Source organism: Saccopteryx leptura, chromosome 2, assembly GCF_036850995.1.
Source record: "Saccopteryx leptura isolate mSacLep1 chromosome 2, mSacLep1_pri_phased_curated, whole genome shotgun sequence".
In the NCBI taxonomy this organism is placed as follows: Eukaryota; Metazoa; Chordata; class Mammalia; order Chiroptera; family Emballonuridae; genus Saccopteryx; species Saccopteryx leptura.
Window position 1 is genome coordinate 352,076,162 of NC_089504.1, and position 25,709 is coordinate 352,101,870.

The following is a 25,709-nucleotide window of genomic DNA, read 5'->3' on the forward strand; positions in this document are numbered from 1 at the left end:
GAGGTTTTGTACTTATTGTCTAAACAGCACTGTCGGGCAATAGTTTCCCTGTACCCTGCCTGACTACTTTGCAGACTTGTGAGATTTAAGTGAGAGAAAGATCAGGGATCTTATCTGCACGTTCAAATTTAACAAGTGATTGCTAATGGCTCACTTCTTTGATGTTTATTCCAATATATGGCTTACAGAGTTTTCAGTAAACCTGCCTGCTGCTTGCTGGCAAATGAACTGATCCTGGGACTCTCAGAGACCCCGGAAAGGATGGCAAAGAGTTGGGAGCAAGTGGATTGTAGAGAAGGTGGTCCATTCAGCCTAGCATTAACAGATCCATTTGTGGACAACTGATACGGACCCTTGTATATTGCAACAGGCCCCGTGTGTGTCTGGCCCATCGTGCACGGAATGGGGGGCTGAGCTGGGATTACTGCCTGACGTGACGCAAAGAGACAATCCAGAAGAAGCTGAAAGGGCCGGAACAGAATTGTCATAAGCTACCACCAGGAATTCAGAAACTCAAGCAGAAGCCTGCTGGTCTACCGTGAAGCATTAACTATTTGATACGATCAGCACTACTTTGTTCAATCAGTAAAATCCTAAATTATCCACTTGTCCTTTTCCCAGAGGTAGCCACAGGGGTTACAAAGATAACATCTGCATGTCTGAATACTCTTATTGGGCCTATTTTGGTAATCCCAGCTCAAGTGAAATACAATAAACATTTATTAAGCGCCTACCAAAAATTTCAGTGCACACTCACCGGGCACCTACGATGAGCCAAAGAATCTGTGCTTGACAGATAAGCAAGCAGACCACCCTACATGGTTAAAGACACCAGATTCTGAAACACACGGAGACTGCCTTTATGAAGACTAAGAAGTATTGGTATCACCAACGGGGACCAGGACACGCCACCCCAAAACATGTCCCTTTGGCACAAGAATTATTTTTGAGCTGAATGCATTTGAGTTCCTGAATTCTCTTATCTGCCTAAAAGCAGAGTCCCCCAAAGAACTCAGTGATCATAAAGCCATCCCCCTGGAGTGACTCTCTTCTTCTCTTCCGGGACAACACCAAACTCAGGCAGATGTGGTCACAAACAGTACCTCCCAGCTATTCTCCAAAGGGCCCGTTTATCTTTCAAAAAGTTATCTGCCTTTCTATGAGTGTCCTTTCCGCTCCTACTCCCCTCTAAGTGAGTCATACAGACCTCAATTCTAACCACCCCTTCGAGTTACTCATCTCCGGGGACTCCCATGTGGTAACAGGCTCAGTGCACATGTTAATCCACTTCTGTTGGTTTGTCCCTTGTTAATCTGTCTTTTGTCAATCTAACTTACAGGGCCATAGCTGGAGAATCTGGGAGGGTAGAAGGAAAAAAAGACAACTGTTTCTCCTCCTTTACATCACAGAGCTTATAATCAACTATACATGCTACATGTAGCACCTTTGACCTTTTTGTTGGCTAAAAAGTACAGTACCACTCATGGCATAAAAACACTGAGTTGAGCCTGCGACACGAAAGACCCAGGTTTGAAACCCAGAGGTCGCTGGCTTGAGTGCGGGCTCACCAGCTTGAGCACAGGGTTGCTGGCTTGAGCTCAAAGGTCAATGGCTTGAAGCCCAAAGTCTCTGGCTTGAGCCAAAGGTCACTGGCTTGAGCATGGGGTCACTCGCTCTGCTGTAGCCCCCCGGTCAAGGCAAATGTGAGAAAGCAATCAATGAACAACTAAAGAGACTAAAGAGGCACAATGAAGAATTGATGCTTCTCATCTCTCTCCTTCTTGTCTGTCTGTCTTTATCTGTTCCTCTCTCTGTCTCTCTCTCTGTCTGTGTCACACACACACAAAAACAACACTGAGTTTAGATCATGAACTTATTACATGAGTTACTTCTGTTGACATAATTTCCAGGGTCACTTATTTCTTTTTTTTTAAAATTATTATTATTTTTTTTATTTTTAGTGAGAAGAGGGGAGGCAGAGACAGACTCCTGCATGTGCCCCAACCAGGATCCACCCAGCAATCCCATGAGAGAGCAATGTTCTCCCTATCTGGGGCATTCCTCCATTGCTCAGCAACTGAGCTCTTATTAGTGCCTGAGGCAGAGGCCATGGAGCCATCCTCAGCACCTGAGGTCAACTCACTCCAATCAAGCCATGGCTGTGGGAGAGGAGGGGAAGAGAGAGAGAGAGAGAGAGAAGGAGGGAGGGAGAGAGAGAAGGAGGGAGGGAGAGAGAGAGAAGTAAGAGGGGGATGCGTGGAGAAGTAGACAGGCACTTCTCCTGTATGCCCTGACTGGGAATTGAACCTACGACATCCACACGCCAGGCGGACTCTCTTACCACTGAGCAAACTGGCCAGGGCTGATCATCTATTTCTTTTACTCTGTTTTTAAAAGTAAAATTTTGAGGGGTAACTGTTTAATAACACTACATAAACATCAGGTGTACAATTCTATAATACATCATCTATCTATTGCATGGTGTGCTTACCACTCAAAATCTAGTCCATCACCATATATTTTAGGGCCATCCGTTTCTCTGCTAAGTTAAAATTAAACTGTGGGAACACAGTGTGCTAGGCACAGTCATGTGAGCATTCCAATGAACTGATTCTCACCACAGATTCCTTAATGTTAACTGCACTTTTTAGAGCAGGAAGCAGGCTCAAGGAGATCAAGTAATTTGTTTAAGGGCTGGGGAGTCCAAGCATGTTCCTTTTTCCTCTGCGTCCTGCTCCCGTCCTTGTTCATGTCCTGTGCTCCATATGGTGCAGTCACTGCAAAGCCAATGGCAATTGGGGGGAAAAAAACAGCTTGCCTGCCATTTCTCTTCTTCATAGCTAGAGAAAGAGTTTACTAACATCAGTGTCAATGATCGTGACGCGCACGCGTCCTAAGCCTTAAATTTGCTTTTCAAATACCAGTATTTCAGAGGCAGATTACCTGACTCCAATAATACGCATCAAACCCTGCACTGTGTGTGCAATGAGAGGGAATATTTTCATCCATTATAAGGGGCTGTCAGAGGAAAACATTTACTGGATAGCATACCCAAGAGAACAGCCTGTGAGGTGACATTATCATATTTTACTGAACGTTCATATACTCCATGCGGGGAAAATGTATATTTTATCCCTCGGAAAGCCTTGGTAACAAAAGGATCAAATATCCGCCTAAAATGCAAAGTACATCCTCAATAATGCAGCGTTTGCGTTAATAACATTAAAGAAAATCCGCAGGGCTCCTGCGCTCACCTGTCTGTGTTAGGAATGACTGCCCTTCAGTTGCCAGAGGAAAAGCCCGGCCCTGTGGCTTGGCCTGCCCTTTCTAGCAGGGGACAGGTGGCAGCCAGGAGAGGGGCACAGGAGGGACGTCCATTTAGAAAAACTTCCTCCCAGTGAACAGGAGGTGGGGGACAAATTGCTTATGCACGGGCGAGTCAAGCACAGGCTTAGTTTAATTTGCATGTTCCTCTCTAGAATGACAAGGGTGTAAATTCTAGCCTCTAAGAGCCCATTTACATAAAGGTTTCAGGGTACACTCTCAGGAAACAGTTAAAGGGACTTTGGAACTGACAGTGATTCTCAATCTTAAGAATCTCTTTTTTCTTAGAATCTCAAGAAGCACAGGGCGAGGAAATGTCCCAATCTTTTGGAAGTTGGGGGACTGCAAGGCTGGCTGACTTACTCTGAGGTCGGAGAGAGTTCTAAAGACACCCATCCCGGGCGAGGCGGCCCTTTGCTGGTGACTGAGCGCAGGCTTCTGGTTCTCATCAGGGATGGTCACTGTGATGGCTTCCAGACCAGTCGGCGGGGGGTCTTGTGAACTTTTTGTCTGAGGCTCCCAGGAAACTGGAAGAGCCATGCTATCTCCTGGGAAATGCAAAAGAAGGCTGAAGTCCCTTCAAGGTCAGACAGACCATTCGGGCGTGGGGAAGAGGCTTTGATGGCTGTGGAGGAACACCAGGGCCGGGATGGGAGCCACACTGCCCCGTCTCTGCAGTGCTCGCGAGAGCAGGGTGGAGTCCTGCTGGTGGGAGAGGCCGGAGAGACACCGGCTCCACCGACATCAGCCTCCCAGGAAGCATGCGTCTGTCACCCAAGACCACACAGCAGGGGGTAGGCTCCCAGCCACTGTCTTGAGTGGGGACACTGAGCTAGATGCCATGGCAATGGCAAGCCTCCGATTTGATTGTCCTATTCTCGCTGTGACTTGAGAACTGAAGGTCACCTCTGAATCCCTTGGCGTCTTAATACTGGATGTGCAGAAGAACAAACTTAAAATTTCCATCCATTACCATTACTGTCCCCAGAGAAGTAAGGGCAGACTGAGAAATGAATGGCAGGGATGTGGCAGCTCCGTCCCTGTTAAATTATGCACATCCTATGAAATGACTTAAAGGATGACTGCCTAGGAGAAACAGGGACAGGCCATTGACGCCGGCCAGTCCTTGGAGGCTCATGACTTGGGAAGTTTGTTCTCGATTCTCTCTGAGCCCAGGGGAACATGGAAATGTGTCTATCACAGTTTCCGCTGTGCAATTCACGCTCTCTGGGGCAATGGCCCGGATGCAGAGACCCCAAGATGTGTCCTCATCACAAATTAAGAGAGAGCCAGCAGAAAGAAGGAGCACATGGGCGACAGAGACTGCACTGCCACCCTCTCTCCAGAGAGAAAGCACCCACATGTGTGTCCTAGAAATGAAAACTGTGTGTCTGTCCCCGGACTCTACAGCTGCCAGACCGGGTGTGTGAGGCCAATAACTGTCTCGGGCATTTTATGTGGTATTTTTTAAATGGAAGATGCAGGAAAATTAACTGCCCATTCAGAAACAACATGGGGTGTGTGCTTTGCCACCTTGCCAGGGAAGACAGTGGAGGCAGGCAGAGAACAGAGCAGAGAACTAGCTTATAGCCCCGCCTCGAAGGACACAAGATGCATAGTGCTGAGCCAAACAAACAGACTGCGGAGAGGCAAACCCGGCAGAGGGCACCCTCTTCCCTCAGGCTTTCAAATTATGCCAAAGAAAAGAAAACAGAAGGTCGGGGCTCTTCCGATCCTGTGCCCTCTTCTTCCTAAATCCTTGATACAGATGGAAAAGACTTCTTCCGTCTTCAGCTTCAGAGCAACCTTCTGGAAAGGCACACAGCGCTGCGGTCGGATAACCTAAGATGGATAACACTCCGCGCATTCGCTTCTCATGCCTGTAACCCCAGGTGCATTGTTTAATGCCTGTACTTTTCAGCTTCCTGGGCTGCCACACCGCTGACCATCTCAGGTCGTTTGGGAAATTAAATGAGATTAAAGATGTATGTGTAAATAGAGGTCCTCAATATATTTAGTTCCTTTCTCTTCTTTGCCATCTACTTGTGATTCCAGGATCTGGGGCTTGTCCCCCCCCCCCCCCACTCATCTATTTATCATTTCATTCAGTAAACATTTATCGAGGACTTTCTGTATGCCATGCACTTTGCTGCTAAAGCAGAATCTTTCTGAAGGAACACAGACAGCGGGTGGAAAGGGGCCACCATTATTCAAGATCCTGTGCCTTCTATCTGCCGATGCTTTAAGTACAGCATCGATGGGGGACATATAAGACCACGTGGTTACTGGCAAAGACGATATGTCCATGTAAATTGATTTCGTGTCTCCCACTTGAATCTGCATCAAAGGACTGTGGGTGTCGTTCACTCACCTCTAAAAGGTGATCAACGCACATACTTCTCCCTTTAGCTATATGGGTCCCAAGTAGAAGGAAAATGAAAGGCCTTCCCAAATGTATCATTATGGGTGTTTGTGTAACATTTGATGTTCTCGCATCTTTACAATCCTTCTAATTTTATATTTCTAATCATAGAAGGTCTCAATACGGGACACAGGGAACTGTTGACTACGCAGTATGAGCAAAATTACTTATTTGTATACTATATGTGATTGCTTAAGTCTCCCCGATACCTTCTACCTAGTGGGTAACTTACAGTTATTAACTTTCAGGAAGCCTCTATAGATCATAGCATCACACCATTAAGCCCTTTGGAAATTCATCACAAATCAGTATACAGATGACATTGATGTCTTATTGCTATTCATTCCTCCTGGGCCATTTTGAGCAGTTCATTTTTTATATCTCCGCAGAGCTGAAATATGGCTCACTCCAGTATCTGTCCTTTTTGTAATCGCAAAAGGAAAGCTTGGCGGTTGTCGTATATTACACTCCTGAGAAAAATGCTAGTAAGACTTCGAATTGATGGAGCAGCGTGGACGCGAGACTGTCGAGCACGGGGCTTTCTCCTCATTCCGATTTAGATTTTTTTCCCCCCTGACTCTTTACCTTTTGGATTCAGAAACTTCAATATAATCCTTAAAAGGCAATGTGTTGAAGAATGATCACTTACTGGGAAAAACCTAAAAGCTCCTCCCTTTGGACTTGAATCGTACTTATGGTGCCTGTTTAGCGTTGTACGCTACGCTGCTGCAAACACAGCGCCATGGACAGGAGCTGGTGCAGGGGCTGGGGGTTGTGAAGGAGACAAGGGCGTCCCCGGTTCTGGAGCAGTGATGGCATCAGTGGGAAAAGATGTTGAAAATGTTGCTTTGTGACGGCTAAGGCATTGGGCAAAAGCTGTACCCAGACGCCAACCTTGCCTTTGCAAATATGTGATTAGGAGGAATCTAGGCTTACGAGAGGCAAGCAAGTCAAGAAGAGGATGCAGTAGAAGCATTAGGGTGATGGTAAGGGAAGTCTGAGTCCCCACAGAATCACTTCTGTGCTTCCCCTCCTCCTCAGTCAGTGGCAACTGGGCTGGGAGTGGGGTGGGGCTCAGGACACAGGGCACAGTCAGTTCTGTCTGAAGGAGACTTTAGGAGACCAAACCATGCACGGGAGTCATTTCCGTAGGAAAACTTGTAACAAAACTCGGACTTGGTCTTCAACACCAGCTATCCCAGAGGCTGCTGGGAGTCTACCCGGACCCCCTTTTCTGGGCCAGTGGACAGGTGTCCAAGCCTCTGTCGGGCAACCAACTCACCCTCCTCCTGGGAATGGCTCTGGGCCTGCAAAAACTGTGCTGTGCTTGTAAATAAATGCTCATCAAACAACTCTCCAGGAAAAGAAACCCCGGGGTGTACATTTGCAGATTTCTGTGGTGGAACACTCCTACCCAGGTGGATTTCAAGTTATCAGCTAGACGTTAATGAATGCAGAGATCTCGGGAAGAGATACACACATGGGCTCTTGAAAGGCAGAGGGAGCAGCTTCTCTGTACATCACTGCACAAGAGGGGCCCTGCCCGGGAATGCCAGGGAGCTCACAGCCCTCCGAGGATGCCTCCCCGGCCTCTAGGGGCGGAGGGTGGGCTGGTTGCAGCTGCTCACCGTGCTCTAGAGTTCTCTGTGGAATGGGCCTCCAGCTGAACTCCCCGTGAACCACATCTTTGCTGGACTTCTCCCCCTGCCCTGTGCGTCCCGTCCCTCTGAGGCTTTCTCTTGACCACACCTCCTCAGCAAATCCTTGACACAAGTCCTCCTGCCTCAGGCTCTGAACCTGGGCTTGGAGAGCATCAGACCCTAAAAGGGGGATGCAACACTTATTTTGATCTGATCATTGTGCCAAAATCTTATTCTTTCCGAGTTTGTCAAGCTCAGAATAAGTATCATACTAGGGAAGTCACCAAACGCTGAGTTGATTTCTATATTCAAGACCAGCTAGCAAATGAGCATCCAATAGCAACATGGTCCACATGCGTGTTTCCTCTCTTCACCAAAGCACAAGTAAGGCATGTGGCTCATATTGAGAAATTAGTGGAAAGAGCTATTTGGCTAAGAAATTAAAAGAAGAGTGGCTTTTTCCCAATTAAAAAAAATAAAGAAATATGTTCTGAATGTTTCGGATGGGAATGCTAATTAAGGAAAAAAATCTCTGCTTTTTAGACGTGCTGTGAAATGTGTTTATGTACAAAGGCGGGAGAAAAAATATTTTCAGCAGGTGAAACACTGCTAATCTGATAGGTTTCTGCCGAGCACGGCGCATCACACCGAGTGGGAGTGTGTGTTTTCACGTGTTGGTGAAACCGAGATCGTGCACCTCCATCGTATGACATCACATCGAAATACGTTTTGTTGATGGTCAGAATATGTGTGTTTCAGGACGAAGGGCCAGAACTGACAAATGTCATAGTAGGTGTCACATCTGGTGCAGATCTGGTAAAAACAGAAGAGTCTCTTCGGAACATGACGTGGGCAATGCCAACCGAAACCGATGGCAACAGCTGACTGAACGGGCAGCGTTTACTGCATGAGAAAGACGGCTGTCAGGCTGAACCAGGCAACCTTTCACATTTGTATCTATTTATTTAAAATTTTAATAAGTGCTGCATGCATTTAAAGTCTACAACGGGATGATCTGACGTGCACACCCATATAAATCCATAGTAAAAGGACGACTGCAGTCAAGCTAATTAACAAAAGCCACCTCCTCGCACAGCTCCTGTTATTTTGTTGGTGGTAGTAACGGTGAGAGCGCCTGAAATCTACTCTCTGAGCAAGTTTCCAGCATTCAGTACGATTTTATTAACGATAAGCACCATGCGGTACATTAGATCCCTGGACTTATTCAATCCTACGTAGCTGCAACTTAGAGGCGGGGAGGGGAGGGAAATGGGGAGATGAACGGACTAATCTGGACATTACTTACAGTCTGGATCCGGCCCTAGTATGCTACAGAAGAAAGAGTTAGGACACCTACATCCTAAAAGGGTGAAAATTGGAGATACTGGAAAGACATGGATTGATTATTTTAGGTATTCTTAGTCTTTCATACAATTTTTTTTTTTTTTTTTTTTTTTACAGAGACAGAGTCAGACAGAGGGATAGACAGGAACAGAGAGAGATGAGAAGCATCAATCATCAGTTTTTTGTTGCAACACCTTGGTTATTCATTGATTGCTTTCTCATATGTGCCTTGACCGTGGGCCTTCAGCAGACTGAGTAACCCCTTGCTCGAGCCAGCGACCTTGGGTCCAAGTTGGTGAGCTTTGCTCAAATCAGCTGAGCCCGCGCTCAAGCTGATGACCTCGGGGTCTCAAACCTGGGTCCTCTGCATCCCAGTTCGACACTCTATCCACTGCGCCACTGCTTGGTCAGGCGCTTTCATACAATATTAATAAAGCTGTATCGATATGGCATTTAATTTTCATGAGAATAAATGAGAAGTTTGGGGTTGTCCAGATGCTCAACTGTGTATGATGCAGAGACTCCCCCCAAATTGTAGTATTGATTCCAGTTTTTCAGTTTTAATCTGGCTCTTTTGTCTCAGAAAGACAGAAATTAGAAGCAAATTAGCATGTTCTTAAGGCCTGCAAACAGAAGCTCCTTCATTTTTTCCCCCTGGGGTGATGAGAAAATTATCGTTTATTTTTATTTTTATTTTTAGACCAAAGCAACCCGGTTTCTAGCAATGATAGAAATCAGAGCCTCTGGAGTTCTGGCTTTGTTGGTTCAGAATTTCTCTGGGTGTGTACTTGTTGCTACATCACCTAGGATGCTCCACCAGTTTTATCACCTTGATTGCGATGGGGACATTTGTGCCGGAATGCCTGAGGAAAAGGCTCGCTGGGAAGACGTCTGTAAAAGCTAGACCACATCTTTCCCTTTTCTCCCCTAGATGTAGATGGATGCAAGAAGGGTCTGTGAATAAGATGTTTTCTGTCTATTTCCTACAGTGCAATACATTTGTAAAATGCCCGTTAGTTTCATTTGCGGAATCATGTAGCCAGGAAACGAAGGGGCTACCACGTGACAGATACTCACTTCACAAGATTCCTGAAAGAAACTCTTCCTTCCAGGTGTTCATCTGCTTATACATTCATCAAGCGACACGAGTTCATTCTCCCCGTATTCTCTTATACAAACTGGGCTTGCAATAACCTGAATTTTCTCTCACTTTGTATTGTTACCCAAACCACACAATTATTAGTCTTTCTAAAGCATACAGGAGGGGAGAACCCATCCCACCATGATGCAGAAGAGAGAGGACACAGGTTCGTCAGTTGTGTGACTCAGGACCAGGGGATAGGCAGGGGAGAGGGTGAAGGAGAAAAGAGGGAAAGGGAAAGGGAAAATGGAGAGAGAAGAGGGACAGAGAAAGATTGGAAAAGGGAGGAAAGCCAGAGAGATGGAGAAGTGGAAGGAAAATACAGAGATGGAGAGAGAGAGAGAGAGAGTAAAGGACCAAGAAGTAGGAAAAGAAAGCAAAGACTTTCTAATACTCACCAGAGGAGGAACAAATGAGAAAGAACCAGATACATTTATAAAATACTAAAAGGCAACATCCAGGTATTTCCTTGGGAGACTCGGCTAATGACTCTGCATTGATTTTTTTTCTGGGTGATGTCAAGGGGTACACATCACAAGGAGCTGCGCCAAGACAGTGAGTAATCCTCAACCCAGAGCTGAGCTAGGCAATGGTGCACGAAGACCTAATGCCAACAGCGGAACGCCTCTGTTCTGAAGCTCTCTCCCAGCTTAGGAAACGGCATCTTTAACTCTTTCGCCTTTTGTTAGTTATTCATCACTTTCCAACGCTAGGCACTGAAACCTTCCAGTGTCTGTAAAAAGCTCTGCTCTGAGCACAAACACAATTACCTTGGCCTCATTTTTTATCTTTAATCTAAGTCCTTTCTTGTAACATTCATTTTGCCCTGAGTCTTCCATTCTAGCCACTCAGAAACAAATATCCTAACGGAGAAAGAAGCCTGGATGTGAAACTTTGAGGAATAACTTGAACAGAGGATGAGAAGGAGGAGAAAAGTTTCTTCCAAACCCATGCTCAGGGTTAAAGGACTTTTCCTGTCTCTATTTTGCTTGTTAGTTCATTCTGTTCATTAGATTCCACATATGGGTGAAATCATTTAGTGCTTGTTTTTCTCTGACTGGCTTATTTCACTTAGCACAATGCTCTCCAGGTCCATCCATTACTGTTGGAAAAGGCAAGGTTTCCTTCATTTTTTGGCCATGTAGTATTCCACTGTGTAAATCTACCACAGCTTTTTTTTTTTTTGGTATTTTTCCGAAGTTAGAAGCCACGAGGCAGTCAGACAGACTCCCGCATGCACCTGACAGGGATCCCGGGAAGCCCACCAGGGGGCGATGCTCTACCCATCTGGGTCACCACTCCTTCACCACCAGAGCCATTCTAGCGCCTGAGTCAGAGGCCATGGAGCTGTCCTCAGTGCCCGGGGGTCAACTTTGCTCCAATGGAGCCTTAGCTGTGGGAGGGGAAGAGAGAGACAGAGAGGAAGGAGAGGGGGAGGGGTGGAGATGCAGATGGGCGCTTCTCCTGTGTGCCCTGGCCGGGAATCAAACCTAGGACTTCCACACGCCAGGCTGATGCTCTACCGCTGAGCCAACTGGCCAGGGCTTACCCCAGCTTTTTATCTATTCATCTTCTGATGGGCACTTGGGCTGACAGCTGTCAGGAAGCATGGGGGAGGTAAGGGGGTGTAGAGGGACTGAGCAAAAAATACAAAAAAATACTCTTCATGGACACAGACAACAGTGGGGTGATTGTGGGGGAGGGGAAGGTGGGGGAGGGTATGGGGTAATAAATGCTGATGGACAAAGACTTGACTTGGGAGAGTAAACACAGAGGATAGTGTACAGAGATATGGTATATAATTGGGCACCTGAAACCTATATAATTATATGTTAACCAGTGTCACCCCAATAAACTGAATAAAAGAAAAAGGGAGCTTTCCTTAGGAAGGTTTATATGCTAGTTAAATTTGCATTGCCGGGTCAGCCTCAAACAAATATATTCCTCGTGTCCTGTGTAACCACCGCTCATAGAGCATCAGGGAGTCTCTAGTTTGGAAAGGGATTCCCAGGTCACATAGAGGCTCGCGCCTGATGCTCAAGCTTGTTCTTAGTCTCGCGTGGCCTTTAGTGACTGCCAGAGAACTCTTTTCCTGGAGGGGTTCTCAACGAAAAACACATGGACAACACCCACCTCTCACAGAGCCCCAGTTCTTACTTTGAAATGAAGTCTGAGACAAGCCATTTGCAGACACCAGGGCTAGTCCTGAGTCTGAGGCAGCCCAGGCACCTGTAATTGCACCTTACAATATTTCCCTTTCAGACAGAATACAGAACAGTTAGTTCTTTTCAACACTACCTTGTTTCTCTTCCTGTGTATTTCACTGTCTGTGTGGCTTTCTCATTAGTGAGTCTGACCATAGGCACCGAGGATATGACTGTAGCATCTCAGACCCTGTCTTCTCCGTGCAGGTCACTGCAGACAACGACCTCACGGATTACGGACTCAGGACCTTATGTTGTACTAGGAAATCAGGCCGGGTTCCTCTCTTGGCATCTTGCCTGTGCTATGTACTCATCCCAAGCACATTAACCATGAAATCCCTCAGCTTTCACACATGTAGTGATTATACAGGACATCTAGCCCGGCTGAATCTGTGCAGCTTTTTATAAATTTATACCTGGGAGCAAAGCTTTACCTTTAGGCCTACTGAATTTCAGCCTTTCGGACTGGGATACTAGCACAGTGGTTCTGAATTCTAATTCTGTCATCCAAAGAATTGCAACCACCTCATCTCTCAGCACATATGTTACTGACTCCAACGTGAGGATCAGTCTCTTCGACAGAGAAACTCAGGGGGGAGCTGTGTTTTCTTGCTAACGGCAACAACGTCCCTGGTGGTACACGTTTGTGTCTCCCCCAAATACATGTGTTCAAATGCTAATCCCCAAGGTGGCAGCATCAGCAGATGGGGCTTTGGGGAGGGCCTTCGTGATCAGGACCCTTATAGACGCAGCCCCCACGGAGCTCCCTGGACCCTTCCACCGTGGGCGGAGAATGAGAAGTCTTTAGCTGTGAACCGGAAGTGGCCCTCACCCGAATGCGGGTAGGCTGGTGCCTCAGTTTTAGACTTCTCAGCCTCCAAAACTGTGAGAAAAATACTTCCCTTCTTGATAAGCTGCCTCTTTTGTGCTAGTTTGTTTCAGCAGCCCGGGTGGACTAAGATAGTAGCCAATCACGGAGGAGCATTTCCTTCTCGGCCAATCACTGGCCTATTGCTTTCCAGCCTGGCAAGTAAGTGCATTATTTCATCTCATTCCCTCCACCACAGCCCTGTGAGGGGGGCGCGACTAGGATCTCCCTCCACACAGGAGGAAACCGAAGCTCAGAGAGGTTAGGCCCCTTGTTGCCAGGTGTTCAGTGGCAGAGCTAAAATTTGAGCCCAAAGCAGAACATCTATGGACACCTCTGCTCCCTCAAATGGAGGCCGACGTGGTCTTAATCTCCCTACTTCTCTAATCATAACTTTAAAGGACCTTGTCACAGCGAAGTCTCCACTCATTCTCAGCCTTGTTTTCTCTGCAGCCACCTTTACCGATGACTCCCCCTTTCGTCCTGTCCGTTGGCTACAGGCCCTTTTGCTCAGGTCTCTTCCTTGCCATTTAAAAATATTATCACTCGGAAAGCTCCCTGGGCAACCACAGACGTATCTGTAGCCTCTACCAGTTCCTTTTTCTGGTACCTCATTTGTAATTGTATTACCATCATTTCACTTTAAAGAGCTTCCCTGGCCTCTAGAGTTCCCTTCAACGAGGCAATGAGACCGTCTCTAGTTTAACTACGATGTTTCAAACATCTGCCTTTTGAAGGCGTAGGAGCCGTGTCTGACACTTCTTTGTTTTTTTAACCTTGGCTACCGCATTTTCTAAGGTGACACCTCTAATATCTGCCAGAGTTGTTTTTTTTTTAATTTTTATTTATTTATTCATTTTAGAGAGGAGAGAGAATGAGAGAGAGAGAGAGAGAGAGAGAGAAAGGGGGAAAGAGCAGGAAGCAACAACTCCTATATGTGCCTTGACCAGGCCAGCCCAGGATTTTGAACAGGTGACCTGAGCATTCCGGGTCAACGCTTTATTCACTGCGCCACCACAGGTCAGGCTACCTGCCGGAGTTACATGGTCCTGTCCACATCCCTCGCCGGCTCCTCCTTGTTGGTTAGAATTACATCCGAATGAAAGACTCTGTCCTGCGTTCTTTTGAGAAAGGATATTAGCAATATGGTGAGTCAAGACGTTTATCAAGCCACAAAATACAGATAAATAAGAGTTGCATTCACTTCTTCACCAGCTGTTAAAGATCTACTTGGTCCCAAAAACACACATATGATTCTATGTACCATTTCCATTCCCAAGTTTTCATGTAAAAAGACCCGTGCCTGGTACTTAAAGAACGCTAATGAGTTCCCAATGGGCAAGAATACTTCCTGTGATGCCTGACCTGTGGTGGCGCAGTGGATAAAGCGTCGACCTGGAATGCTGAGGTCGCTGGTTCGAAACCCTGGGCTTGCCTGATCAAGGCATATATGGGAGTTGATGCTTCCAGCTCCTCCCCCCCTTCTCTCTCTCCCTCTCTCTCTCTCTCCTTTCTAAAATGAATAAAAAAAAAAAAAAAAAAGAATACTTCCTGTGGAAGTTTAGTATTGGCAACCCAATAAAAACCAGCCTCATAGCAACATGTTTAGATGACAAACGAGATCTATCTTTGCCATTTGCTTCCATCGCAGCTGTAGAGCCAGAACAGCTAACATGAAAAGTCTCTCCTGCAAACGGGATTTCGTTCTACCTGCCTTCCCATGGCAGCTCATATTCCACACCCTCCATAAAGCCTGGTCGACCAACCCAACTCCTTACCCGCAGGAAAATGAATGCCAAATCAATTGATTTGCTAATTAATCATTTCACTGCTTCCTTTGTATCTAGTCTACTATAATCTCAAATAGTTATCTAAATCGGTTCTTGCCACCTAACATTTGTATCTCTATTCTTTTTCCCTTAATATAACATAAATGCCTCGCTCATAAAAGGTTTCCAAACATAACAATGTACACATGCCATGAATTGCAATGATTTATTGTGCTATCAGGTTCTTGGGGAAATTTGAACATAGAGAAGTGATAACATTTTAAACCACAAACCAATTCACATTCCTTATTTTTCTCCCAGCTTAGTATTTCAACCGTGTTTTAGGAAAAGCACTACAACGCCTGCAAATTAGTTTCTGGTGACAGATTCTGTTGATAGCAAGGTTACTTTTCTCATCATGGGACCAGCTTATATTTTTCCCACCTTAACTCAATGCAACTTTTGACTAATTGCACAATAACCCTTTCCTTGGTAACCAAGGCTAATCTTGGTTCAATTCAAATCAACCAGCACAACCATAGATAACTCCAGGGATATAGAATAAAAATATAAAAGGACATTTATCTTGAGGAGCTCTTAATCTAAGTCAGGGGAAGAGGAGGTGAATAAAACTACAGTTCCAGGTCCTAAAAGTAATATAAACAAGGTACTTAAGAAGTCAAGCAAAGAGAGGTTTCACCATCTCTAAAAAGATCAGTGGGGGTTTCACAAGGTAGGTAGCATTGGCAGCGTAATGACTGACTAGTAATAAGGGGGCACGTCAGGTGGTGAGTATGCTTGTGGCCAAAGCATAGGTCACTGCCAAAGGTGATAGACATCTAATTTGAAGGAAGAAAAAGGTTTGCATAAAGTGTGAGGGGAGTAAGACTCTGGAAAGGAGGTTGGGGGCCATATGGAAAGAGTTTTGATGGTCAGCTAACTAACTACTTGTACCTAATTCAATAGGCGATGATGTGTTTCATTGCCTTTAACTCAGTTCATGGGAAATGTGGAAATTGTCATGTCGATAAGAGCTACAGCCTTGTGCTGGGTGTCTCCTGTTTGCCCCCTCGGGACCACCTTCACCTTGCTCTGTGGCCTGGAGGCTGGTTTACACGAACTCAATCTACAGGCTTGCTTGGTCTCTGACTTCTCTCCAAAGTCAGCCCGGCAGAAGAAGGAAGCAACGGCAGTTGGGGTCTTCATTCCCCAGCTCCATCCCAGTGGGTTGCACTGAGCGGACTACTTCCTTCACTGAAGGTGTCATTTTAACAGTCTGGAAGTCAGAAGTCAGATATCAGTTTTGCTGAGATCAAGTCGAGGTTTCGGCGGAGCTGTGCTCCTGGAGGCCGGAGGGAAGAATCCGCTGTGTTGTTATCAGCACCTTCTAGGGGTTGCTTGCATTCCTTGGCTTGTGGCACGGCCACCATTCTGACTCTGACCCTCTTGCAATGTTACAGAGCCTGGGGATCAGGATGTGGATGTCTTTAGGAGGGGGCATTATTCTACCTACCGTATTTACCAGCTCTAAGTATATTTTTGCCTAAGATATAGACAGAACTTAAGACACAATAAGTGCTTTTCAGATTATTAAATTAATGCAAGGTTGCTGTAGAAATCTAGAAACTTTAGAAAAGTAGAAAGAAAAAAGAGTACCCTAATCCTGGTCTCTTTTCTATGCATATCACTTTTTATTTTATTTTATTTTTAAAAAATTTATTTTATTTTATTTTTAAAATTTATTTTATTTATTCATTTTTAGAGAGGACAAAGAGAGGGAGAAAGAGAGACAGAGAGTGAGAGAGAGGAGAGAGAGAGAGAAGGGGGGAGGAGCTGGAAGCATCAACTCTCATATGTGCCTTGACCAGGCAAGCCCAGGGTTTCGAACCGGCGACCTCAGCATTTCCAGGTTGACGCTTTATCCACTGCGCCACCACAGGTCAGGCTGCATATCACTTTTTAAACAAAATTGGGATCATTAAGTGGATGAGTTAATTTTTATTTTTTTTAATTTTATTTTTCTATTACAGTTTACAGTCAACATTAGTTTCAGGTGTACGACATAGTGGTTAGGCAATTGTGTGCTCCACAAAGGTCCCCCAATATTTCCAGTACCCACAGGGCACCACACATGGTTACTACACTATTATCGGCTCTATTCCCTGTGCTGTACTTACATCCCATGACTGTTCTGTAACTGCCTATTTGTACTTGTTCATCCCTTCACTTTTTCATCCAGCCTCTCAACCCCTCCCTCTGGCAACCATCAGTCTGCTCTCTGTCTCTGTGAGCTTCTTTCTATTTTGTTTGTTCGTTTATTTTGTTCTTTAGATTCCACCGATAAGGGAAATTATATGGTGTTTGTCTTGTCTTTCTCTGTCTGACTTATTTCATGGTCGTACCCCTAGGACCATCCATAGTGTTGTAAATAGTAAGTGGCTGATTTTCGATGCTACTGTTACATTTAACATACCATCAGCAATTCCTATGTCATTAAATATTCAGATGTTCATTTTATTAAAAGAGCCAAAAGACAAGGATGGATGCCAAACCAATTTTTTGTTAAAATGGTAGAACCAGCAAGTGATTTTAGATTCAGTCTTACTATGTTTTTTTCTTCTTTTAGATATTTTAGATCAGCAGAGAGGTTATCTATGGACCACATCTCCTCCATGAGAGCTACACTCGCCTCTTAACCCACAACGCTCCTGCACCCTCTTGTGTCAGGAGTTAGTGTACCCCAAAATCATCAAGGGAGGCTATTCATTTATTTTACTGGGGGAAAATAGTCTCATCCTATCTTATATTTTCAAATCAACAAGAAGCCTATGACTGGCACATGAAAATCAATGCTCAAACATACCATAGCCACTCCCCTTGAGGAAAAAGACAAGGAAGATCAAAACAGGTGGATATCTGTACAAGTGCAATCACTAACAAGAGCCTCTATCTTTAAAACAGTCCTGCTTAAAGTGAGCTTAAAGCAGCAGTTACGTCGCAATCTAATTTCACGTATAGAGAAACTTTAAATGAACTGAGACCATGAAGGAAGAATTATCTTTACCTGCTCTCTTTTGATTTCTGAGTTGATTTAATAGCTTTATCTAGAATAGATTAATTAGACCCAAGATTAAAAAAATATATGTAGACTACTAGAAGTTAAGTTTAATGGTGTCAAGGATAGGAGACTGGTACGAAGGTAGAATTCTTAACTCACGTGCAAACCAACCAAAGGGAGAGCCGTTTGCAAATTACAATTATTTTGTATTTTATATCCAGTTCACATCTGACACAGGGGACTCTGGAAGGCTCTGTAAGATATAAACTGGATAAAAAATACTTTCCTTTAAAAAAAAATCCCCAACGCTGCTTAAAATCTACCACTGAAAACAAGCAACTTAAAAGGTAAAAAACAAATCTCAGTGCTCGAGTAAAATGAATATCCTCTATTATAAGCATGACACGACATCTTTTGATTCTCATCTATTATTATTCTTTGCATTCTTGTGTTCAGGTTGAATTCAGCCCTCGATCATGCTAAGAAAAGCCCTTAATTCATCATCCGAGCCTATGCCGGGTCAGACACGTTGAAACAAACTCGGTGACACCGGTCAGGGACGGCGGCAGAGCTGCTGCATGGGTCTGCGATTAAGAAGCATTTACACAGAGGCAGGGATAATGCTCATGCATAAAAATGCGACGTAAAACACAGAATGACTCGGATGCAGGGAGCATGCTGATACCCACCTGACCTCAGACTTCAGAAGGTGGCACCTTGCCGAAGTCTACGAAGCCTCCCTGTGTTGCAGGGAGGACTTTAGTTCCTCACAGTGTTTTCGCTACTGTCTATCAAGCTGAGACATTTCATTACCAGTTATTTTCTTCGACTGCCCTTGGTGTTTCCTTTTCTACCTTTCACAGATGCAAAGGGACCCATCAGACAAGTCCTCAGCTTTTCAAACAGCTGACAACACAAATCATGCCAGATATAAACATTTACACGGTCAAAAGTAAATGTTTCCAAAATTCCAAACTCCAGTGCGTTTGAAAATTGACTTGGATCGGGGACTCTTTACGGAATCGAGAATTAAAAAAAAAAAAAATCACTTGTCAACAACAAAAGATATCAAAACAAAACAAGAGTGATTTTTAACACCAGGCTGTCTCTCAGTCCCTTCTTTCCCAATAAACGTTAGGGAGAAGCTGTCTTGATATTAGGTTTTTCATTTTTTCTTTCACATTAACATTTTCCTCTGTGATGGCCTATTGGAAAGTGAAAATTATATATCCATTATGTGTGTTAGCTTGCTACCTTTCCCATCACACTCTCATTATCCCTTTCACCTAACAATACTTTAAATGCGTGCCATAACTCCTAGGAAAAAGACCCCGTTCCTCACCACGCCCTCACGATATGGTCTTTGCCTTCCTCTTCCATCCACAGGTCCCACCACCTCCTTTTGGCCTCTGCGTCTCAGCCTTGTCGCACATCTTTCCAACGATTTCTGGACGTTAGTCACCAGCCCGCATTCTGCTTCGGGCTTCTCCCTTTGCCTGGGATACAATTATTCCCTCCATCACCCTCTCTAAGAAAGAAGGAATAATTGAGTATTTCGTTAAGGCTGCAACCTGCGCTTCTTAAATACTGGTCAGTGACCTTATCCGTCCTCGTGACTTAATTTGAATGATCCCCTTTTGTAGATGGAGGTGTATGCAGAACCCACATCAACTGCCTTCCAGGGTTGGTGAAAATAAAACTGAAAATGCAACAGTTAGGCTAGGTTAGTTTTCTGTGGAATTAGAGCAACACACCACATCAGCTACATACACACAGGACATCACTCTAGAAACGCCTCCCAAGTCATATTTAAAACAGCACGCAAATACAACATAGCTAAGTAGTTTTTAGTCACACACAAGCTCTGTTATAACCTGCCTTGTGACCTGAGTCAAAGTCACTAGCAACACTTTGATTAGTCATTAGATTTATATATAGATATATATCCTCCAACGTATCAGAAGGGAAAAGGGACTTACAAACATTGTGCTAAGCAACATGACAGGGACTGCGTGAATGGAGGAGAGAGCAGAGCCCAAGGACCCCAAGCCCTGAAAAACCAGCTGCCGGTGGTAACAAAAGTCTACAATCAGAACCTCAATTTCTTGCTCACAAATGATTTTCCATTCCTCTTGAGTTCCCAACAGCTAAATCACCTTCAAACACAATTTTCTCTGTGTGTGCTGTTTTCTTTCCACCTTAAACACTCTACTCAACAGCAAAAGTTTTCCAAACAGAAACGAACCAGCCAAAGCAATGCGAGATTCCAGCAACGAGAAGACCCCATGGATGTAATGGCCTTCTGCAAACTAAGGAGGAGCCCAGCCTGGGGGAGGGGGCGAAGAAGAGGGATGTCTGTGTGAGAGCCACACAGCACAGCTCAGCATTTCTGTGCAGAGGGAGGCTTCTTAGCCAGCAAGATGCTTCGAGGAGGCTGAGTGATTGATTTTTATATAAATCATCTAGGATGATTTTTGTTTTTCCTTCTAGGATGATAAACGTCTGATTTTGCTTTTGTTAACAATTTTATTTTATTTTGTTTAGATTAAAGGAAGCCCCAGTCAAGGCGTTTCTCGGAAAAACCAGACTTTCCCAGTATGATATACAGAGGAGGCAACCCTGAGTTCTGACCTTCATGGGGTATCAAGGGATAGACCCTCAGGCAACCTGCAGGGGTTACAAAGTAATTAGAAACAGGAGGGTTTGACCAGCTAGGGAGGAAAAGCACAATTCAGATATGACAATGTTTGTTGGCAGTCGGCCTGAGGTCGGCGGTAGCATTCCTAGTGAGAAGACAAACGCATCACGGAGACGCATCACGGAGAGACGCATCACGGAGAGACGCATCACGGAGACGGAGGCGGAGGCTCGGAGGACTGGCTTTCAGAATCAGCGTCCCCCCGCCCCCTCCTCGGTGTCACCAGGGAAAGAAGTGGCTGCTTACCTTCCTGCCCCCAGTGTTGATGCGAAGGGGCGTCAGAAAGGGGTCGAAGATCATGTGACTGGTCTCTATGTTGACTGGCGACTGCCGTTTCCCCACAGAGCAAAGGTTCCAAGCCGAGTTCACCAATCCCCAGAAAGAAGGAACTAAGAGACAAAAGGAAATGATAGAGTCAGGCTTGGGGGGAAGGTTGGGGAACAACACAGAAAGAGCTATGGTGCAAAAGCGGTCAAATCAGAGTCACCCAATGTTGCCCATTCACGGAGATGGCCACCCATGTTGCCATCTATGGTACTTTCCTGGCCTGACTCTGTCAATTTCTCTAAATCCTACCTTCATAACCATTAATATCAGATTTTCTTATTTCAGACCTGCTCATCCTATGGCCCCTTTGATGAGTACAGTTAGCATTAATGCCTCAGTGGGAAGGGAACGTAGTTCAACCACAGCATACTTGCAACATGTCTGAGGAACACTGAATATTTAGCAATTCTTGAGTTGATGCTCTGCTAGCCCATTTGGTAGGAACAATGTGAAAAATCAACCTTGTCCTATAGAGCAGAAAGTGGCATTCAACATATACAAGGTGGTAACCTGGGGGTTTTCAAGATCAAGCTGAGAGAATGAATCGTTGTAACGACCCTCAATCAATGCTAGACAAGATTTTGGCAACTTGACTTTGGTTAGTCAGCACTATGTCATTAACCTAATGGATCAGTGGCTGAAGAGTCTGATCATTGGATAGGCAGAAAAAACAATGACGTGAGTGCTGAGTGAAACTCTCCAAAGGGAAACTCTGCTCATCTTCAGTGTCACATTAAGACATCTATTAAAATAAATTTCAATGTCAATTTCCGGTTGGCTCAGTGGTAGAGTGTTGGCCTGGCGTGCAGGAGTCCCGGGTTCTATTCCCAGCCAGGGCACACAGGAGAAGCGCCCATCTGCTTCTCCACCCCTCCCCCTCTCCTTCCTCTCTGTCTCTCTCTTCCCCTCCTGCAGCCAAGGCTCTCCTGGAGCAAAGTTGGCCCAGGCGCTGAGGATGGCTCTGTGGTCTCTGCCTCAGGAGCTAGAATGGCTCTGGGTGCAACAGAGTGACACCCCAGATGGGCAGAGCATCGCCCCCTGGTGGGCATGCCGGGTGGATCCTGGTCAGGCGCATGTGGGAGTCTGTCTGACTGTCTCCCCGTTTCCAGCTTCAGAAACACACACACACACACACACACACACACACACACACACACACACAGAAAGTTAGCAGAGCAAGGGTAAGCCAACCTACTAATTTTATGCTCATGAAGATCAGAGACTATCTCTTCAGCCTTTTCCAGCCCTGCTCAGCATCTTCCTAGAGGTTGTGGGTCCATGTTTTCTCCACATGCCTTGAGATTATTTAACTGTCATCCACTCATCCATCCACAGTATCCATCAGCAGCACAGTGAACTCGTGTTGCGTGTCCAGCCCTGGGTTATGCTGAATTGTCCGGAAGGCAGGACACAGAAGAACAAGGACCACACTGGGAGGCGGGGTGTGAGGGTAAGTGGCATGTTTTATGAAACTCTAGATGGGGGAACCAGACCCTGAAGCAGTGAAAATGGGGCCAGGGAGTGATTCCTCCAGAGGATGAGTCAAAAGATCAATCCAAAACCTCTCAAATGTGCCTGCCCCTCTCAGGACCTCAAATTGAATACGACCTTTAAGTTACAGCACCTATCTTTGCTGCTATGTCATGGATGGAGAAACTAAGGCAAAAGAGGAGTCTGGGATGACGTCAGAGTAATGGCGGGATAGGAAGCGATACCGATAAATCTCCCCCAAAACTCAACAAGATCTTCAACCAGAAACAGAAAAACCTATACTTGGAGCTTCCAGATGCTTCGCAATACACCCAAAGGTATGATTGAGTGAAAAATTGGCTAAATATATAACCAAACCCCGAAGGAAATAGGGAGTAAGAAATGCTCCGCCTTCCTCACTAACCTAAACAGGGCGGCTTTCTCTGGTAACTGTGAATATAGAAACTGAGGTGGGCAAAGGGGGTGAATACATCCAGGCCGCGACACAAACGGCCGAACCAGGCTGTGGCACGGAGATCCAAGCCAAGGAAAATCTGATCCTGTGGCAACCCGGGCAATACAAGCTAACACTCGCGCCAAACCCAAACAAAGAAAGACAAGCGGCGCGGACATTTTACCCGGTCTCCTAGTTGGTGCACAGTTAGTGGGCGAGAGATTTCTTCCTAAGCCCTGGAAGTGGGTGCCTGTGTTGCCCCACGGAGAGGCAGGGTCAGAGGCCTTTCTGTGGGCCGAGGGCAGAGTCTCTGGGCAGCCCCAGCGCCCTGGGAAAGCCACGCACGGGAGGGAGTGAGAACTAATTCCAATGGTGGAGATTTTCCGTACTGGAGGGTGTTTCACTCAGAGGGAAACGCGGCCGGCCTCATATCCTGGTTTGCGCGCAGATAGTGAATGAGAGATTCCTCCGAGTGCCTCGGCAGTGCGCGCCCATGTTATCGCACAGAGGGGCAGAGTCAGGGGCCTTTGTGTGGGCCAAAGCGGAATCTTGGGCCGCCCCAGCGCCTTGCAAAAGCCGCGCACGGGGACGGAGCGAGACTCAATTCCAACGCTGCAACTTTTCCCTGCGGTTGGGGGTTTCACTCAGAGCGTGAGACTGCTGGCCGGATATCCTGGTCTGTGCACGCAGAAAGTGAGCGAGAGTTTCCTCGAACCGCCCCGGAAGTGGGCGCCCGCTTGTGTTACCGGACAGAGTGGCAGAGCCAGAGGTCTTTGAATGGCCGGAAAGCCCGCCTGATTATGCTAGCAGCTCTGACTGACTGAGCCTTACCCAGAGCCCTGTGCTGAGTGGAAATAGAGTGGGGAGTTGCCAGCTCTTTGAGCCTCTTACTATCCAGGCAGAGGCAGAGGCAGCAGCAACCCCATGGCTGGATTATCAGGCTACTAACTGAGGAAGGAAAGACTAGGAGAAAGGCTCCAGGAACACGGACTCTCTCACTGTCGGAGCCTATAAATGCTAATAGCCTCGACTGCCAACGAGACTAAAGCACAATACATGACATTGCCATAGAGACTTATCAACTGCAAACCTCCACCTGAGCGTGGCAAAGGGGCAAAACCCGGGGTACAGAGTCACCGACCAGGAAGAGGGAGAGAAAAGAAAAAGCAAGAAGATAACCTCTCAAAATCAAGAATAATCTGCAGACTTTATAACCTATCCCATTTTATTATATTTGTTCGTTTGTTTCTCTTATCTTCATTCTTGATACTTTTTTTTTTCCTCCTCCAATTTGGCCGATTAACTCTCTACCGGTCTTACTCTCTCCTCTCCTTGAACTACACTACCCATAAGTGTTACATCTCCCATTATCTTTTCTCTTCTCTTCCTTTCTCTCTATGAGGGTTGCACTCCAAAACCCTTAACTCTCTCTCTCTCTCTCTCTCTCCTTTCTTTTTTCTTCTTTTAGTGGTTCCCTCTTTTTTTCTCTCTCTCTCTCTTTCTTTTTTCCCTCTATATTAGTTTCTTCCTTTTTCCTTTACATCTCCTCTCATTCAAACCTCAATAACAAACAAATTATCTTATCTGGGACTCAAACTTATGTTTGTGGCATTTTGGGGGGTTTTTACTTCACCTTTTTAACTCACTAGCAGTGCTCCCATCCCTGGCTCTCCATATTATCTAGTTCTTGTTCCACTAAATACAATAGTAATTTTTTAATTTGTCCCCCCATTTTTCCGTTTTCCTCTTAATCCTCTCATCATAACTCTTAGACAACCAACACCTAAAAGCAAATCATTTTATTCTTGACCCAAATTTTTTCCTTATTTGCTTTTTGTGGATCCATATGCTCTTTTTTTTTTTCTTTTTTCTTTCTTTTTTTTTTTTTTTTTTTTTTGCCCCTTTATTACTTTTCCCCAATTCAGGCCCTCCATCACAGGCATTGTTTGTTATAATTCACAGTCCACCACAAGATTTTATCAAGAAAGAGGGGAGAGGAGAGGAGAGGAAAAAAGGAGGGGGGGAATAATTTCCTTTTTTTTTTTTTTTTTTTTAATTTTAATTTTATTTTATTTTTCTTTATTTCATTATTAATTTTTTTTAAAAAAACAACTCTTTTCGATTTTTTTTTATTATTTTTTTAAACTTTTTATTCTTTATTAAATCTCATTAATACTATCAACAAAACCACCCTCAGATGCCATTAAGGAAGAGAAAATCGAATATCATGGATACAAAAGAAAGAGAGGTAACACAGCTAGATGAGGAAAAATCTATGGAGAAAAAATTTAATATATTGGAAACCTTGGAGCTAAATGACAGAGAATTCAAGATAGAAATCCTAAAAATCCTCCGAGATATACAAGAAAACACAGAAAGGCAATTTAGGGAGCTCAGAAAACAACTCAATGAACACAAAGAATATATGTCCAAGGAAATTGAAACTATAAAAACAAATCAAACAGAGATGAAAAACTCAATTCACGAGCTGAAAAACGAAGTAACAAGCTTAGCTAATAGAACAGGTCAGATAGAAGAGAGGATTAGTGAAATAGAAGACAAGCAACTTGAGGCACAACAGAGAGAAGAAGAAAGAGACTCAAAAATTAAAAAAAATGAGATAGCCCTACAAGAATTATCTGACTCCATCAAAAAGAATAACATAAGAATAATAGGTATATCAGAGGGAGAAGAGAGAGAAAATGGAATGGAGAACATACTCAAACAAATAATAGATGAGAACTTCCCAAGCCTGTGGAAAGAACTAAAGCCTCAAGTTCAAGAAGCAAACAGAACTCCAAGTTTTCTTAACCCCAACAAACCTACTCCAAGGCATATCATAATGAAATTGACACAAACCAACAGCAAAGAAAAAATTCTCAAGGCAGCCAGGGAAAAGAAGAATACAACATATAAAGGAAGGCCCATTAGATTATCATCAGATTTCTCAGCAGAAACTCTACAAGCTAGAAGAGAGTGGACCCCAATGT

At 45.0% G+C, this 25,709-nt stretch overlaps 1 protein-coding gene across 2 annotated transcripts in view; it reads right to left on the reverse strand.

Moving 5' to 3' along the window:
• The window catches only part of CA10 (carbonic anhydrase 10), a 498,781-nt gene that overhangs the window by 279,223 nt on the left and 193,849 nt on the right, over positions 1 to 25,709 (reverse strand). For both annotated transcript variants that reach the window (XM_066364602.1, XM_066364601.1), the window contains exon 4: positions 20,715 to 20,857. In XM_066364602.1, the coding sequence (XP_066220699.1) occupies positions 20,715 to 20,857 (143 nt within the window). The remainder of the gene's footprint in view (positions 1 to 20,714; positions 20,858 to 25,709) is intronic.